This window comes from Polypterus senegalus, chromosome 17 (assembly GCF_016835505.1).
Source record: "Polypterus senegalus isolate Bchr_013 chromosome 17, ASM1683550v1, whole genome shotgun sequence".
In the NCBI taxonomy this organism is placed as follows: Eukaryota; Metazoa; Chordata; class Cladistia; order Polypteriformes; family Polypteridae; genus Polypterus; species Polypterus senegalus.
In genome coordinates, this window is record NC_053170.1 from 35,595,491 (window position 1) to 35,615,836 (window position 20,346).

At 37.3% G+C, this 20,346-nt stretch overlaps 1 protein-coding gene and 1 long non-coding RNA gene across 2 annotated transcripts; both read left to right on the plus strand.

The window, feature by feature from the left end:
• The first annotated feature begins 247 nt into the window (after positions 1 to 247).
• LOC120517186 (claudin-23-like) lies at positions 248 to 841 on the plus strand. The gene has a single exon (XM_039739353.1). It carries the CDS (start codon positions 248 to 250, stop codon positions 839 to 841), a length of 594 nt encoding a protein of 197 aa, XP_039595287.1.
• Positions 842 to 12,798: 11,957 nt separating this feature from the next.
• On the plus strand, positions 12,799 to 19,964 carry LOC120517139. Its single transcript, XR_005630998.1, has 3 exons — positions 12,799 to 12,912; positions 19,697 to 19,734; positions 19,904 to 19,964. It is a non-coding gene; the product is annotated as an uncharacterized LOC120517139 (long non-coding RNA).
• The last annotated feature ends 382 nt before the right edge of the window (positions 19,965 to 20,346 follow it).

Below are 20,346 nucleotides of genomic sequence, written 5' to 3' on the forward strand. Positions count from 1 at the left end.
GCAGATAGATATTTAGCTTAATCTACAAGTTTATTCTATGGAAAACAATTGTTAATGAGAAAGAAAGAAAAATAGAAAGTAGAACGTATATTTCTTCTGCAAAGACATCTCTGTTTCATTCAGTGACTAAATGTAAAGTCAGTGGGATTTTCTCCTTAAAAATAACTAAGTATCCCTCAAATATTATTGCCTATGACAATTACCACAATATTTGGTTCTTTTACACACAGTTAATCACAACTAGAACATGGCTACATGTTCAATGATATTTGGTCTCATTTTGACACCACTTGGATGGATTTTGCTTCTGACAGCCACAGTCACGCCTCAATGGAGAGAATTTGCACAAAGGCCTGGGTACTCACTAGACCTCTTCTTCTATGATGGATTATGGGAGACTTGCAAAGAGGTGACCACTTTCAACATTCGAGAGTGCAAGCCACTTTTGAAAGAAGCTGTGGCTTCCTGGTGGATCCATCTACAGCGTTTCTTAGCCATTATATCTGTGATCATAGGAGCACTGAGCTATGTTGCTGCTCATATAGGGGTGCATTGGTGGGATGATAATTCTATGCCAAATCTTACTGGATCTGCAGGACTGTTTATTGCTTTGGCTGGATCTCTGTATATTTGTGTTGTCTCCTACAGGGCATTTGAAATTTTATCTGCTATTATGGACTCAGCCATAGAAGGTGTAGAGAAATTTTCAATGGGCACTTGTTTATACCTTGGATGGTGTGGGGGATTTGTTGTGCTGATATCAGGAATCCTACTGATGTGTAATTACAGTTGCAAGTGTCCAGCAAGAGACACTGATCTCCATTATGGTCCAAATGTTTAAACAAAGGATAACCTGCTTTTACCTCTTCATATTAATTCCAATACAATATGTGAAAAATGATGATTATTCCCTAATATCATGGTGTCATAAGAATTTTTTTTACAAACGTTTAATTCAAATTAATTTGCAAGGTCTGGCTTAATTATTTTCTCCAAAGGTAAGAATTTTACAGCAGTTCCTTGGTTGTGGATGTTTGGTCAAGAGGAACAAAAACGAAAACAATATGTAATATTTAAACTTCAAGCCAGCAAAGAGAAACATAGTCAGTATTTATTCTACATGTATTATAATGGGTGGTTTCAAGGGGCATGTTCATATTTATGTCATACTTGAGGCGAGAGCAGAGTGGCCACTAATAAACTACATGAGTGGACATTCAGTAAGTGGTGATTGTCCCTTATTTTATACTCTATGCTCTGGATTTTAGAGTTTAGAGAGCACTGCATATTCCAGCTTTCTACTGATAATGACAGGCAGCCCAAAAACCATTCTAAGTGTATGGCCTTTTAAATAATATGGGAATTTGGTAGAATTGAGACAAAATAAATCATAAGAGGAACACTTTATATGTCTGTCTTAATCCCACAATTAACTCAATAGCTAGAACAGAAATAAACCACTGGATTTGTAATTTCTCCTATATGGTATGGTGCATTGAGAAAGAATGAAAGGGGGATTTGGGGAGAAAGAAAAATAAAGTTTCTAAGCTTTTGGATATGACATGAAGCATGAGCAGGTTAGTCAGCCGCCCTCTCAAACAAATAGACTAGCAAAACTGTATAGCTTAAGTGAAATATTAAAGCTATGTTTTACTTCCCCGTCTTCTGATTAGTTAATTAAAACCTTCATACTGTAAATTACATGTCACTGAATTGGGAGAGTAAGGGCTACAGGTCAAGCTAATCATCTATATTTGTATCTGTATATTTTATAATTGTATTATGTAATAATATTATGTAATTATATTTATAAATTTAAATTTAGACAGACAGATAGTCCATGCATTTATTCAAGGTGATCAATACTAATCATTCATACTATATATACAATAGTAAGTCAAAAAGTATCCGTAATGGTTGAAATTTGAAAACTAGCCTTAAGTGATATTTGCTCATGCATGTGTGAGCTTTATTTGTCTAAATTGCTATAACACAAGTCCAAACTGTCTTATTTATTTTTGATGTGTTATACCATTGTTAACATGGTTGGCCCCTCTTTGATATGCCCCAAAAATGGGCAGCATGCTGTTATACATCATTTGTGTGCTGAAAGTGTTCTGGGGGCACAGGTACATTGTTGGCAGCACATTATAGAAGAACATTTTGCTGTAGTAAAGTTATCTATCAATGGATTGAAAATCAGATTGAAAATGGCTGCGTTACTGTCACAGAAGAAGAACATTCAGGTCGTCCTTCCACATCCACTGCAGCTAACAATACTGAGTGTGGCATAGTTTGGACAATCAAGCATGTAAGCATTGCACATCACTGAAAATGATGCTCAGGTAAACTCAGTATTATTTTTCTGTATCCATTTAATTAAATAAATTGCAGATATTTTTTTGATCTCACTGTGTATGTATGTTTCTCTCTCTCTCTCTATCTATACACAGTATATTTATATATAACAACAACAACAACAACAACATTTATTTATATAGCACATTTTCATACAAACAGTAGCTCAAAGTGCTTTACATAATAAAGAATAGAAAAATAAAAGACACAATAAGAAAACAAAATAAATCAACATTAATTAACATCGAATAAGAGTAAGGTTCAATGGCCGGGGGGACAGAAAAAACAAAAAAACTCCAGACAGCTGGAGAAAAAATAAAATCTGTAGGGATTCCAGACCATGAGACCGCCCAGTCCCCTCTGGGCATTCTACCTAACATAAATGAAACAGTCCTCTTTGGATTTAGGGGATTTATATATATATATCTCCCAAAATGCAGACACAAATGACCCACCACAACTTCTGGAGAAAACATACAAGTATTTACAGCTCTTCAAAGTTCAATGAACATGCAACGTTTACACAAAACACAGCCAATTAATCACAAACTAAGACAAAAGATTTTCTTTCCTTCTTTTCCTCGAACAAGATGAGGTATCACCCACTGCCTCCTGACTCCAAGTGTCTTTCCAGTGGGCTTCTTTTATGGTGTACCTACGAGTACTTCTGGTGGTGTAGCAAATCTTGTTGGAAGCACTTCTGGGTCATACAGAATCCAGGGAGGTCCTCCCCTGGTTGCACCCTCTATCGTCCCCCACTGACCCCCTACAGAACTGCACCTCCGGACTCCAACTCTCATGCAGCCCTACAGGTGTCCAAACTGAGACCATATGTGAGGGATACTGCCACCTATTGTGAGGGACACACTGCTCCTTGCCATCAGTCTTTGTAACATCTCTTCATTATGGCATCCCGGCCGGGTATGGGATTTTCTTTTGCATCCTCTGGAGCATTCACTATATATATATATATATATATATATATATATATATATATATATATATATATATATATATATACATACTGTATATATATATACATACATACTGTATATATATATATACATATATATATATACATATATATATAGTGAGGTTTGGATAGTTTTTCTTTGCAGTCTTTTTAACTGATATGGTTCATTCTTTGTTGATTTACCTGATCTCAATAAACCCCATTCTGCTTTGAACTTTGCTTTTGGTGTGTTATTTTGGGGTTGACACTTTCTCATGAACACCCTCTACAGCTTACAATAGATATGTGCTGTATACCAACAAGTTGCATCTAGTGCATCTGTTAAGAAAAAAAATGCCTTTTTTATGTCATTTGAAGGAACATTGCCAATGTATAATAGCCTAATAAATAGAATAACAATGCCTAAATATATTGTTCAGTTTTAGTTAATAATTATCTGGCAAAGATACATTGAAAGGTGTAAACATAGAGGTAGGTTTTTCTCCAAACTTCAGTACTACTCTGCTTCCTCTTAACTAGATCATCAGGTATATGAATGTGTGCCAAACTCCGTACAGCAGCCACATCAGCATCACAAGCTACTTCCACTGCATTTCAAATTCTCTGATTTAGATTGCATAGACTAGCCAACAACATAAATGATTAAAACAATCATTGATTTTAACATTTGATAAAAATGAAATATATTACAATATACCTGAATATATGTGAGCATACATTACAGTATAATGTAAAATATATGTAGTTATAAAATATATTTTAAGAGTATATTTGAAATATAATCAAACATACCTTTTCCTTAATGTATTGTAATAAATATAATTTATAAATACATTGTGTGTAAAACATGTAATATACTTTGTATTCAGTTCTACTGTATTTTTCTAAAAGATCATTTATGGCTTATGTTTTTAACTGGATCATATTAAACACAGGCTTTCCAATGAATCCAAGTTATTGGTGCCAGCACATGTAACAACAACATTTATTTATATAGCACATATTCATACAAACAATGTAGCTTAAAGTGCTTTAGGCTACTTGATGGAATTACAAGAAAGTTAATATTTCACAGTTATAATTAAAAAAAAACTGCGACGATACGTGACTTTTTGATAAGAGAAGACGAGACTTTTTGGAAGATTCTTTCAAGTCCTGCGAGTTGAGACCTTGGCTTTGAGATTTTTTCAAGTCACGCCTCTTCTCCACCATAAACAACCACGCACACAGTATTCTCACCTCCTTTGTGTGAATGGCTTTTGACAGGCACATTTTCTGCTCTCTCATCTCTTATAAATTTTAACGTTATGATCATGGAGAAGTGATGCAAAATAATCGAAAGAGTATAAACGATCGGACGTATTAGAATTCCCTCCGACAATAATAGATACAAATCCATATGTCCAAAAGTATCACACTCTACACAAAATTTATCTGCAAAACCCTCACATGCATTTATTGGTTACTTTGCAAAATAAGTTATTAACTCCTGATGATGTAGATTGCTTTGTCTGCGCTGAAATTCCAAACAGAGAAACCTACCCTGAATTATGGTACAAAGTCATTAAACACATGCAGTCTCACGGACCTCATTTAAAAGATTCATTATGTTGGGAAACCAAAAAAAGTGTTTAAAGAAATTTCCTAAAGCTTTCGTTAATTCAACAGATATGACTAGGGCTGGCTTTCCTGATTATCGGCGCAGAAATAATCATCACAAACAACCTACTTATCACGGAAAGAAAGTTGTGATGATCGATAATTCAATGATTGCACCGTATAACCGTATTTGCTCAAATGATTTGATGGTCATATTAATGTCGAGTATTGTGCATTGGTTATGAGTATTAAGTACATCTACAAATACATTCATAAAGGGCACGATAGAGTATGCGTGAATGTATCCAAAGAACAGTCTCGGGACGAAGTTCAGGCATATTTAGATACTCGGTATGTCAGTGCAATGGAAAGCAGATGGCATGTAATGGAATTGCCAATGCACGGTCCAAGTCATTCTGTTGAATTATTACCAATTCATTTATCAGGTCAGAATATGATTCAATTTAAAGAAGGCGAAGAAGTACAAACTTTAAAGGTAGCGAAAAAAATAATAATAATTGGCTTATTTTTAATTTAATAAAAATGACGTTAATGCAAAAGCATATACATTTTCTTTCAATTTATGAAGTTTGACTATTTTTTACTATGGTTAATTTTTCTCTGTAATGTAAAATAGTTCTATTATGCATATGTAACAGTTCCCATGAAATTAACAATGTTTAAATTGTACATCCGCAGACCCATAAGCGAACGGCAGAGCGTGAAGTGGCTGGGTTGGCAAGCGAAGCGAGCCGGGGACAGAACCCCCTAGTATAAAATATAAACAAACAAGACTAACCAATAATGTTATGAAGTATGTCTTTTTTATTGATTTTATTAAAATCAAGTAAAATTGTATACAATCAAGCCAAGCTTAGCAAAACTAAATTCTTCCCTCACCCAAGAGAAAGAGAGTAAAACTTTAAAAGCAGAAAAGAGGAAAGAGAATCCTTTTCCCCAATATAAAGGCTTATTCTAAAATGTTATTGATTAGATCCTTCCAGGTTTTAAAAACATTTTGAACAGGTCCTGTAAGGGAGAATTTGAGTTTTTCAATTTCAAATAGTAACATCAGTTACCTAATGACTTAAAAGAGGTGTGCTAGAATTCCTCCAGTTGGGCAACATAAGTCTACAGGCTAGGGGTAAAGGCAGTTCCAGTTTGTTTGTCCTTCTCCACTTTAAGCCCATCTGGGAGTCCACCAAACACAGCTGTTAATGGATTAGGTGTGATTGTGACACCAAGGCTGTCTGACAGCCATTTCAAGATTTCAGTCCAGAATGATGTTAATTTGGTGCAGGCCCAAAACATGCGGCCCATTAAGTCTGGAGCTGCAACGTTTGCAGGTTGGATCTTGCCTTGGAAATATTTTGGGCATTTTTTAATGAGATAGTTGTGCATGAGAAAAGATTTTAAGTTGAATAATTTTATGCTTTGTGCATATGGCACTAGAGTGAATTTTGTGAATCCTTTTGCAACTGTACTCTGGGATCTTTGAAAGGAAGGGACTTAAAAATATTTTTATATATTACAGAAATGCTATCTGAGTCTTTAAGACTAATCAATATTTCTTTAGGAATAGCAAGAGGCAAACTGGGCAGACTCCGTTTAGCAAAGTTTCTAATTTGATGGGAAGTTCAATTTGAAGTGTAATTGTTCTTAGGATTCAAAGACATTATCTCTAAATTTAATCCTGTACGTTTTCCAAACAAGGTAAGTTTGGAAGGGTGGAAAAAGGTGGTTATTGTGCAGAGGTGCCACAGATAAAAGCTTCTCTGTCTTGAAGTGCTTCCTATATTGGTTCCATGTTCTGAGTGAATGAAGGACAGTTGGGTTGTTAGTATATTGATGATAACTTGTATTTACTGGAGTACAAAGCAAGGAATGTAAATAAATACTGCAGGAGTTTATTCTTAATTCCGACCAAGCTTGTGTTTGTTCATCAATTTGTGTCAATGTCCAGGTTTTTATAGCTTGTATATTTGCCACCCGGTAATAAAACTGTAAGTTAGGTACTGCTATGCCACCTTCTGGTTTAGGTGTTTGTTGGGTTGACCTTTGGATGTGTGGAGGTTTCGAATTACAATTAAATGAGGATATGATTTAATCTAGTTTCTTAGAAAATGATTTGGTAATGCTTTGAAATAGAAGCAGAAGCTTGGGAAGCATATTCATCTTGTCAGCGCTGATTGGGATGGCCAGGAGGACAGAAAAAAAAACAAAACTCCAGTTATGATGAAGAAAAAAAAGAACAAAGTCTACTAGGGTTCCAAGGCCAAAGGACTGCCCAGTCCCAAACTGGGCATTATACCTAACATCAATGGTCTAAATCAGTCCTCATGAGATACAGGCTTCACATGGTAGAATTTGATGATGATGGTCATGTGGTCATGCTGCTGCCTCGCAGTTAGGAGACCTGGGTTCGCTTCCGGGTCCTCCCTGCGTGGAGTTTGCATGTTCTCCCCGTGTCTGCGTGGGTTTCCTCCAGGCGCTCCGGTTTCCTCCCACAATCCAAAGACATGCAGGTTAGGTGGATTGGTGATTCTGAATTGGCCCTAGTGTGTGCTTGGTGTGTGGGTGTGTTTGTGTGTGTCCTGCAGTGGATTGGGACCCTGCCCTGGATTGATTCCTGCCTTGTGCCCTGTGTTGGCTGGGATTGGCTCCAGCAGACCCCCGTGACCCTGTATTCGGATTCAGCGGGTTAGAAAATGGATGGATGGATGGTCATGTGGACATTCTGGGACACCCACCATTCAATCCATAAATGCTGGAGGGAAGCATGGTATCTTGATCAGGTGGTGCTGGCTCAGATCATCCCCACAGAAGAACCTAAAATGTAGCAATAAAACGCCATTTTAAAATAGTGGGGTTTTAGCATTTATTAAAATTGTTCTACAATAGTGGTTTTCAACCTGTGGGGCGGGCCCCCCTAGGGAGGCGCGAAGATGTGAAGAAAAGAAAACAAGAATCAAAAATATGAAAAATACATCTATTGAAACCAAAACAAATTAACTTAAACTACATTCTGATATTAGAAAAATAAATATAGAGATAGATAAATGTCGATAAAAGTTAAGTAGTGTGGTAGATAGGGGCGCTCTTGCTCCCTTGAACCCTTGTCCACGACTCCAGACACCAGGTAAAAGTCCAAACTTTGACTTTATTCAATTTCCACAGTGTACAAAACACCCTCTCCTCCACTATTCTCATATAAATCACAATAATAAATCACAAATACAATCCTCCACTCCCAGACGCGTTGCCACCCTTCCACCCAGCTCAGCTCGCCGTCTGGGAGCTCCCACAGTCCTTTTATATCTCCTGACCCGGAAGTGTTTCTAATCCCCAGTCCATGTGACTCTCAATCACTTCCGGGTCAGGTACAAGTTCTTTTCTTCACCCCGGAAGCACATCATTCCTCTTATCCACGTGTGCTTCCGAGGCATAGGGCAAATAGCCATTTTTCCTCCCTGCAGCATCCCCTAGTGGCCCCCACGGCATCCAGGAGGGCTGTGTATGAAAACTACAATGTCCATGATGCTCTGCTGGTCTTCTGGGGACCTCCATACTGCAAGGAGGTATTCACCACAGTAGGTATAATAAAATATGCATCTATGATATATCATTAATTAAAAAAGAACAAATTGGTGTTAGTGGGATGTTAGGGGGTGCGCAATTAAAACTGTTATGAAAACTCGGGTCGCAAATACTTAAAAGGTTGAGAAACGCTGCTCTACAATATTAACCTGGTGAATTTCTATAGGTAAAGTATTCCAAATTGTATGTATATAACATCAAAAGGCTGCCTCACCATTTATTTTCAGGTTGGCTCTTGGAATTATAAGCAGACCTTCATTTGAAGATCTGAGATTACGACTTGGAGTGTAAGGGGACAGGCATTCCAAAATATAGAACGGAGCAAGATTATTTAAGGCTTTGTAAATCATTACAGTAGTAGTATTTTAAAGTCTATTCTAAATGACACGGGTAACCAATGTAACAACACTAAAACTACTGAAATGTGCTCAGATCTTCTTTTTCTAGTTAAGTCAATAGTTTACCCTAAATTCTTCACCTCTGACTTGACTTTTAAGTCTAAGGGATCAAGTTTATTTCTAATATCCTCATTATGTTCAGTTTTGCCAATAACTAATTTTTCTGTTTTCTCCTTATTTAGTTTGAGAAAGTTACTACTCAAAGACAAGTAAGATACAGGATCAGAGAGCCGAGACCATCAGGGTCATCAGGCGCTATCGATAAATACCGCTGTGGGTCGTTTGCATAGCTGCAGTAGCTCACCTTATGCTGTGAGATCATCTGATCCAACAGAAGCATGTACTGTAGATTTAAAAGAGCAGCTGACCCAGAAGAGATCCTTGTGGTGCACTGTATACAATATTATGGGTCTCCAAAGTACAGTATGATCACCACAACTAACAAAGAAAGTAGCATGTGAGGCATATCACTTTAAAACATGTACCATAAGCTTGAGGTTTTATAACATTTCCAGAAAAATATTAAAAGTTACAGTGCTAGTAATTTGTTGAATGCATACAGTATCTCTTTAATATTACTTTCTAGAAATAAATAAATCTACTGTCAGGCAAACATTTTAACTATAAATACATCTGGAATAATGTAGAGCATCTGTTCTGTTAATCAAATTTTCTATTAGTGGAGGGTTAATATGCAGGAAAGACAATTATATATCAAAATATTTTCAAATATCATAAAATATATTTAGAGTATATAAAATAAATATATAAAAATATACTAAATATATCCATCCATCCATCCATTTTCCAACCCGCTGAATCCGAACACAGGGTCACGGGAGTCTGCTGGAGCCAATCCCAGCCAACACAGGGCACAAGGCAGGAACCAATCCTGGGCAGGGTGCCAACCCACCGCAGTACTAAACATATTGTAGAGTATATTAAAACTAGAATTTACAGTATACTTATAATATATTGTAAATTATATGTTTTACAGTATATTATTCCTACTATTTTAAAATATATTCATAAGTATATTTTTATATTTTTTGCAATGTACAAAAATTTTAATAATTTACATATTAAAGAAAAAATGCACAATACAATAAATTTCAGTATACTACAAGATATTTTAATTTATTTTAACCCTTGAATATATTTTAAAAGAATTTCATTTTTTTAAGGGGGTGACTTACATCTTTACTATATTTCAGACTCCTTGAACTTTCTTAAAGGCTCAGTTTAAAATCTGTGATGAATTTAGTTCAGCCTGCTAAATTCAAGTAAGTATTTTTGAAGGTAATAATCGTGATCTATTTCTGATTGTATTATTTTACAGCTGTGCTCTCTGTAAAGTGTTCTCACAATGCGAATCCCCACTCAGATGATAACTAGGACAGTCTGTGCACCTGTTGGCCTGAGATTTGTATTTCCAGCAGTCACCACTCCTTAATGAAGGCAGAGCCACATTGCAGTAGGAAAGAGTGTAGCCATGCTGGGAGTCATGCCTGAAGGTTTAGGAATCAAACTTCAAACAGTGTTGGCCTTTCAGAGATACGTATGTGAGCATCAAGTGGACACGAGCATTGATTCTGAGCTCTCTGTTTCTGTATGGAGTGGGGATTGTATTGGCTAGCATTGGAATATGCTGTTTGATGGATTTTCCTCTTCAGAACGTTGCTGGCGTAAGTGGCATAATCATAATCCTTTCTGGCTGTTTGAGTCTTGGACCCCCAAGATTTCATATGAGTAAAACTGGGTTACGACCAATGTTACAGCCAGATCTGAACACAGAGTACAGAGTAGGCAGCTCCTTGTATTTTGCCTGGATAGGAAGTTGTTTTGAGATGTTAGACGGAATTATTCTATTGTTCAGCTTCAGTCGTCCAAGCTGCAAAAGCTGCAGAAAGCCTCAGAGTGAAGATAAAGACATTTAATGAGTGGTTAGTGTGAGACTGTCTGCTGACTGGCCAGTCCAGTGCTGATGGGACAGGCCCCGACTCTCTACAAACCTGCAGTAGAAGGAGCAGGTTCAGAAAATGGATGAATCTGTCATAAAGTGTCCTGCGAAAACAATCACTAGAACTAAAAGGTTAAATTGCCTGTTTGAAATATTGCCATGTGAATTTATTATATTTTTTATTTGTTTTTTTCCATGGCAAAATATTTTGATTAATTTGAAGCACTGGATATGATAGAAGTGATCCAGCAGACAAGAAAGGAAATACCTGCAAAACCTGATATATGTATTTATCTTCATATGCCATCATACTTATTTATCTTCTTTATGTGGTTGCTTTGTGAAAAGTTACACAAGAGGCAGACAACTTTGAGGAAAAACCAATCAGCTAAACCTCAAATCAAGTAAACCCATAGACCCACTCTAAATTATTCTAGAGCTACAGCGGGTCCTACTCCAGAGTCCTCACCTACTCTTAAGTAACATCTTTTACACAGACACAGTGGGGTCCAAGATATACTGTACCTTAGTCAAAAGAGGCCAAACCAAAGGTACAGCATTAGCATTGTTTTCATATTTAGTCTTCCTCTCATAAGCACTAAGGCTATCTAAACTACTAGAAGGTACCGAGTCAGCTGATTCTGCAATTCTGTCTTAAGATATACTTTTGGTGTTTAATGCTTTTCATATACAGTACATGGGATCAAACTGTTATAAGGTACCAACATTTAGGCATAATAGTTTTTAAAACGGATATTAAATCAGTGTAATTTGGAGTAATATTTAATTTTTTAAAACTCTTTAATTTTCAAAATCTAATTTGAGTCAAACCAAGAAATTGCGGTTACATAATACATTAAATTCACACTTGTAATTTCTAGCATGAATGGTCGAATGTAAAGAATATACTTACAGTATGACTTACTGCAAATGTTAAATTAGTGAACATAATTGTACTTTGCAGAATTCATGCTGTATAGATAAATAGATTATACTTTGTTTGTGAACAAAGGGAAATTAAAACGCGTACTTTATAAAGTAAAAACAGATGCTTTTTTATTAATTCACTGCTCAAGCACACTGAAGCAGATCTTTATGTAATGCACTAAAGTTCCTATAATTTATGTAATTGTAGTATTTTTGTGTGTTGGATGCTTAGCAACCAATACTGTTATTGGAGTTTATTTGGAATACTTAAAGAACTCAACTCAACTAATTTTTAGTTTTAGTTTATACAAATTATGAATCCTCTCCTTACCTGGGACTGTTTTTCACTGCTTTATTTATCCTTTTCATTTTTTAACAGCTTGCTTCATTTAGTAATAAGTTGTTTAACTTCCTTATCTCTTATCTGGTCACAATAAAAACTGTCAATTTGTGACACCCGATCACATATCTGATGTTATTTTTGTGTTGTTTTAATCAGGGGGTTTTCTCTGGCTTAGGTTTTCATTTTTAATCTATGTATTCCCTGTTTATTCTAATGTGTTTTTCATGTGCTTATGTATTGCTTGTTAATGTTATTATATCCATCCCGCTATATCCTAACTACAGGGTCACGGGGGTCTGCTGGAGCCAATCCCAGCCAACACAGGCCACAAGGCAGGAAACAACCCTGGGCAGGGTGCCAGCCCACCACATGGCGCACACACACTAGGGACAATTTTAGGATCGCCAATCCACCTAACCTGCATGTCTTTGGACTGTGGGAGGAAACCCACGCAGACACGGGGAGAACATGCAAACTCCATACAGGGAGGACCCGGAAAGCGAACTCGGGTCTCCTAACTGCGAGGCAGCAGCGCTACCCACTGCGCCACCATGCCACCCATGTTATATTTATGTTAAAAATACAATTTAGTGTAATGTATTGTTTTCTTTTATCCTTGTAGTTTGTCAGTAGTACCCCAAAAGACAAGGCCAACTTAGCATCACTGCTGCTGAGAACCCCACTCCAGGTATTTATTGAGTTAGGGAAGCAATCTCACCAGCGGATGATTGAGCGAATTTGGTTGCTATTGCAGTCTGTAAGTATTGATTTTTTCATGTGGATTATTTCTCCTTCTGCCTTTGATTCTTTCCTTGGATTATGTTTGGGACTTGATTACCTTAAACTGCTTTTTAGCCAACTCATTTTTGCTGTTTTTTTTTTTTTTTATTTGTCTCATCATATTTGTGTTTCAATACAATGAAGTTCTGCGTTTTAATACATTCTTGTTTATCATTGTTCTGGAGAGTTTACATGTTGCATGATTGAACATGCAAGTTAAGACTTTGTCAGTATTCTGAACACTTGATCAAAATAGTATAATATTTGCTTCACTTAATGTAATTAGTATTAACATCATGAATACATCCTATCATTTAGAGGAGCATAGAAACAAGAGCAATGTGTGCAACAGGCATTTGGTTCCAGTGGTATATGAGTGCCAGACTAAATATGCAACAGGTTCACATCTGTTTGTCTACACTGCATGAAAACAGCCATATTAGTTCAGTAGAACTGTTAACTCACATGAAGTTTACCTAGGATAGTAAGTAGGGATGAATTACTAGAAAGTGCCAAAATGGGAAATTATTTTACATATTTGTCAAGCTTATATACAAAGAAGCTTTAAGGCTAAACAAATTATAAGATATGCTGAAGAGCACAGGGCACACATGATGGCATTAAAAGTTACCAGAGCGTCAGAATGCAATCTTCAAATTCTTTGCTTTCACTTGAAAAATTTCAGGGGATATGCCATGCAAGGTTTTTAATATAATGTATGAAGGTTTTGGTATCGGCGAGTTATCATGCAAGTAAGGCAATAAGGAATCACTTTATTGTGCGCATCCAAAAAACTAATTGGTGGTGAACAACATTGTAGTGGAGAGAGCAGATTCTGAAAATGAATATCATGATGACAAAATAGTTAATTGAGATTGGGAACAAACAATACAATGGTTTATTGATGAAAATGGCAGAAGATTTTAGACAAAATGTAAGATTTATAATCGAGTATTAGGCACCAAGTTAAACAAATGAGAATTTCTGAATTTGAATATGTATTAAACACATTTGTTGTGATGATCAAAAGAACGTGTATAAGATGGCAAGAAGGATGACCTCAGTCAAGGAGGTTATAACAATATTAGAGTGCTTCGTACCAATTAAGAATTATGGAACATTTGAACCAATGCATCAGGGGCCCTCAATTCAGCAGCAAATAGCCTGGCGCTGAAGGAGCAGTAAAAAGAAAAGGGAAATAGCAAATGTCTTATAAGAGCATGAACAAAGAGCAAGACCTGCTCAGGTAAAACAACGTGAGTTGACAGAGGCTGATTATTATAGAAGGAGCTTTCAAGCAAGTCTTCAAATTACGAGAACTGTTTAAGCAGCAGTGCTACAGCACCTCTTGGTGGAATTTTCTGTGCAAAGCAAAATGAAAAATAGTTGGTAGTAAAGTTCAGAGCACTGGTGCAGAAGTCATTAATTGATGCCCCTCAGGTTCTTTGTGCCATTTTTCATTATGTAAATGTAATTTTTACTCAAAGATCAATACAATTAGTTGAAAAAAAAAAAAGAATTGGTTTCATTATAGATTATACAAAATGCTAAATCTGATTTGACATAGTATCTATCAATAGTGAAGATCACTGCAAGGTGCTCTGCAGATCCACTCTGATTGTTTCCATGTTTTTACAATTGCAGCACAGTTAGGTGAATTGGCTCCCTCAGGGAGTCACTGGTTGGGATGAACTGTGCACCCTTGTGATTTACAGTTCAGGACCTTAGCCAAAAGGCCACTATACTTAAAAAGGTGTCTGTCGTTTCATCTTAAATGGCCACCGATACAATATCTTATACCCTAAACATCAGGAGCTGTCCTCTGTATGACCTGGCATAGCTGATCGGGAGACATTTAAGAGACTGGAAGAGGCTCTCAGTAATGAAGACACCCAAAAACATAACCAGGACAAAGGATGTTTAAAGATGTCATCACTAATTTAATTAGACACACCCTTCATCATGTAATAGAAAACAAAAATCTAGCAGAGTCACTCGCTTTTTTAAATGATGATACTGACTGCACCAATATTTTGCTTTAGCGGTAAGGCACAAACAAAACTGCAGATTCCAATGGATTTGGCATAGGTTAGCGGCAGCGCATCATTTATAATTTAGAGTGCCAAACTTGAACTGGCAGGAACGTGAAAATTCACATGTTAATGTGGGAATAGAGGCATTGAATAGGCAAATAAAACCAGTAACTACATTCAGTGTGCTAGAAGTAAATATGCTGAGGCAGCAGCGAGATAGGGAAAGTGTTTTAGGTCAACAGAGGGCAAGTGTCCCAGGCTGCCAGAGATTCTTGACCGACAGTTGTAAGACGGAGAAACAGACAGAGTTGGCAAAAATCTAGAATACCTCCTAAACAATACAGTAGGTGGTGCACATGGTTTATAATTGTCCCTTTTTCATAAATGAGATCTGGGAGGACTGGCAAGAGGTTAGTTATTAGTCTTCAGTTTCCAAAGTGGCAACACACAGTCCCTGACCAGAATGAGTGGGTGGTGCCATGTACCTCCATTGTGGCAGGTATCATAGAAGATTACTGGGAAAACCAGCACTTTAAGTGAATGGTGAACTGGCTTTGAGATGCGTCTCTTCAAGGGCTACATTAGGATAATGCAGGAAGACTGATAGCCACTGCATATAATTGTAACCTGCTGCTCCTGTGGAAAAAGAAATCCCACTCCTGACACAGAGGTGGCCTTAGAAGAAAGGGTATAAAGGTGCTTCACATCGAAAGTCTCATTACTAGATGGAGCGACTGGGGAAGACAGAGACGGACAATGAGACTGGAGTCCACTGGTGTGGTGCTTAGTATGTAAGCAAGTAGGTGAGGTAAGCAAAATTTCCTGATATGCAAATGAAGACCCAGAGTAAAACAGAAATTGGCTTCCTTATCTTGCCATCATATGTTTTCTGTGTTCTCCTCATAAACATGCTGTACATTTTTTTATGTGTTCTAAATTTCCAGTTATATGGCTATTTTATTTTCAGCTTTCCTTCAGCAGAGATACAAAATGAATGTGTTATATCATCTGGATATCATAAATACGTGTGGGTGAAGGGGAATTTACAATGCTAGACATTTTCTTCAGCCAGATATACAACTGATAATGGTGTAGCATTAGCCAACTGAGCTCTAAGTTCTGTCATATAAAATCTTCAAACCTCTTTCTCCATCCAAAAACTTTTTTTTTTTCCAGAGCCCATTTGTCATTGTAACTTCAAAACAAACCAAGCCCTTCACTTAACTAAACCCACTGTTAGGTTTGACCAGGAAACAAGACAGTAATATTTTAAAACACAATACAGTGGTGTGAAAAACTATTTGCCCCCTTCCTGATTTCTTATTCTTTTGCATGTTTGTCACACAAAATGTTTCTGATCATCAAACACATTTAACCATTAGTCAAATATAACACAAGTAAACACAAAATGCAGTTTTTAAATGATGGTTTTTATTATTTAGGGAGAACAAAAATCCAAACCTACATGGCCCTGTGTGAAAATGTAATTGCCCCCTTGTTAAAAAATAACCTAACTGTGATGTATCACACCTGAGTTCAATTTCTGTAACCACCCCCAGGCCTGATTACTGCCACACCTGTTTCAATCAAGAAATCACTTAAATAGGAGCTGCCGGACACAGAGAAGTAGACCAAAAGCACCTCAAAAGCTAGACATCATGCCAAGATCCAAAGAAATTCAGGAACAAATGAGAACAGAAGTAATTGAGATCTATCAGTCTGGTAAAGGTTATAAAGCCATTTCTAAAGCTTTGGGACTCCAGCGATCCACAGTGAGAGCCATTATCCACAAATGGCAAAAACATGGAACTGTGGTGAACCTTCCCAGGAGTGGCCGGCCGACCAAAATTACCCCAAGAGCGCAGAGACGACTCATCTGAGAGGTCACAAAAGACCCCAGGACAACGTCTAAAGAACTGCAGGCCTCACTTGCCTCAATTAAGGTCAGTGTTCACGACTCCACCATAAGAAAGAGACTGGGCAAAAACGGCCTGCATGGCAGATTTCCAAGACGCAAACCACTGTTAAGCAAAAGAACATTAGGGCTCGTCTCAATTTTGCTAAGAAACATCTCAATGATTGCCAAGACTTTTGGGAAAATACCTTGTGGACTGATGAGACAAAAGTTGAACTTTTGGAAGGCAAATGTCCGTTACATCTGGCGTAAAAGGAACACAGCATTTCAGAAAAAGAACATCATACCAACAGTAAAATATGGTGGTGGTAGTGTGATGGTCTGGGGTTGTTTTGCTGCTTCAGGACCTGGAAGGCTTGCTGTGATAGATGGAACCATGAATTCTACTGTCTACCAAAAAATCCTGAAGGAGAATGTCCAGCCATCTGTTCGTCAACTCAAGCTGAAGAGATCTTGGGTGCTGCAACAGGACAATGACCCAAAACACACCAGCAAATCCACCTCTGAATGGCTGAAGAAAAACAAAATGAAGACTTTGAAGTGGCCTAGTCAAAGTCCTGACCTGAATCCAATTGAGATGCTATGGCATGACCTTAAAAAGGCGGTTCATGCTAGAAAAAGCCCAAATAAAGCTGAATTACAACAATTCTGCAAAGATGAGTGGGCCAAAATTCCTCCAGAGCGCCGTAAAAGACTCATTGCAAGTTATCGCAAACGCTTGATTGCAGTTATTGCTGCTAAGGGTGGCCCAACCAGTTATTAGGTTCAGGGGGCAATTACTTTTTCACACAGGGCCATGTAGGTTTGGATTTTTTCTCCTAAATAATAAAACCATCATTTAAAAACTGCATTTTGTGTTTACTTGTGTTATATTTGACTAATGGTTAAATGTGTTTGATGATCAGAAACATTTTGTGTGACAAACATGCAAAAGAATAAGAAATCAGGAAGGGGGCAAATAGTTTTTCACACCACTGTATATTAAATAATACCCAAATACAATTACATATTTACCACAATCCATATTAGCCTCCCACACTCCACAGTCCACAAGCTTCAGGCAGTCTATTTGTATTTTTCACATGTTCACTGGCTTTCATCAGCAACACAAAAGAAGCACAAGGCTTTTATCCACAACACAGAGGATGAGCAAGATATTTAGCAATGCCCCATTCATATACTGGAGTCCAGAACAATACTGCCATAATAGCCTTTCAGTTCGAGACAACCTTGGGGTGCTTACAACTTTGGAGATTATTTAATGCATTTACAGTACTCCAAACTATGACTTCTCACCCATTGATTTGTCTTCAGTTTAATACAAACATCCTTGCATAATTTCAAAAATCTGATGTATGTGACAAAAGTCTTTCTTACAAGCGTTAAGTTTAAAACTCATCTATGTTTTCATTTTCTGAACCTGAATCTAAACTTATATAAGACAACAGTTCCTCTCAGGATAACAGTAAGTACACTATTACAGGTTAACCAAAGAAAAGTAAGACATTATCATTAAAGGTTAAATGTGAAAAAAATGTGGTACTGATGAAATGCAGGCAAGTCGTGGGGAATGACGGTCAAGTAACATCCTATTGAGAAATAGCTCCAGGCTGATCTGCCGAGTGACAGGATCTCTGCAACATATTGTTACATGCAGAACAGACGACCCGCTATCATTGGGGAAGCTGCCCCCAACCTTTCAATCTGCTGTTCTGCTGGGTACTATTCAAGAATATAATCAACATTATGTAAAGTGTACGTGTGACTCCATGGTCACCAGACCCATGGGCATGTGAAAGTCATTCCTGAAACTGGAGCCAAGTGGTGGCTAATGCACAAAACTGCAACATTTTATTCATAAACTCTCCTGGCCGGCCATGCAAGTCAGCCTTGCCATCAACAACCATTCATAAACCAGAGTCTTGTTATTGAGCAGACCAGCAGGACGTTCCTCCTTGAAATTTACCTTTATGGGTATGGGGCTTTTTACCTTAATAGAGTTGGAGAGGCAAAACCATGAATTTATACTGCATTTTCGACTTTCTTTTTGTTTTGAAAATGTCAGTCAGTTGCTTTTTGGCCTTTACTACTTACCTTTACACCTACAGTATCCTGTGCTATTTGAAATCTTGCTGTTCAAAAATTCTTTGTTATGAAAATGTGCTATCCAGAATAAAATACCATATTTCACATTTGCATTTGTAGAAAAAATAACTTTAAGTCTGGTTTGATTGTAATTATTAGCAAATGTTAAATATTATGTTGTAATGCTCTTTCAATTAAGCTGTAATACATAGAACTCCACTGTAGAGGTATCTTGGGGTTATTGCTACAGTAGTTCTGGGCCATGCGATGCTGTGTCTTAGCCCTCTATCCCAGTGTAGTGGGTATAGGCAGACCAGTGGCCTGTGAAGCAACACAACCTATTTCTCCATTAAGATGGGCCACTGGCCTGTGAAAATTCAACAGTAAAGTACACTGAATACTCTGACTCCTCTCAGTGCTGGTGAAGTTCATCTGATAGATAGATAGATAGATAGATCAGCACTAGCTTTGTGAACTTCTGAACACACATTTTGTCATGACACGTATCACTTTTGTTTTCATGGCCACTTCTTTTTTCACTGGTGGTGTCTCCTGTTGCTTACAAACAGCACATGTGGTTTACGTATTTCAGTCTTAAGCCAGTCACCAATAGATCCTCAGATTTTTGAGCTTCCCCATTATGTTTATTGCAGCATTCCCTTGTCTCTTTTCTGCCATCATTCTCGACTCCTTGTCTAATTTTTGTTTCCTGTATTCTTTTGCTCTAGCTTGCTCTTGCAGGTTGCAGCTCCTGACTTGTTTACAGGTACAGTTTAGTTTTGTCCTTTGGTTCTCATTTGGCATAGTCTATGTCTGTCCTTGCTTATATAAATCATACCTCCAATTGTTCCTATTTATCTAACATGCTATATCTTTTTCACAAAATCCTACATTTTTTTTACTGTTGTATTTGGTTCACCTCTGTGTGTATTCAGGCTCGTGCACAGTAAGCCAAAGTGGATGATAACGTGTTATTGATGAAGACCCCAGTATCTGGAACTGGAATGACACTTACAGCAGGTACACTATCATTACTTCTGTAAAAATAAAAAGACTTTTTAAACATTAATGAACTGTTTACATTTTCCATAGAAACTGCATTTAAGTAACAACTTTGACAATTGCAGTTTCAAACTTTGAGATGTGAGATATGGTTTTCTATTATCAGTTTAAGGACATTCCAGGAGCCACGTCCATCTTATTCCTCACAAAATGCAGGGTCCTTCTCAATTGAGTGCCCCTTGCTGCCACATATCGCTCTGCCTCCGAGACACAATCCCTGTTTAAAGAGTTAGCTGTCCCATATAGCTTTCTGGATCTGCATTTTAGCCTGGCACCTCTGATGAAATCCATTTTATGTAGATGAGATACTGTTCTG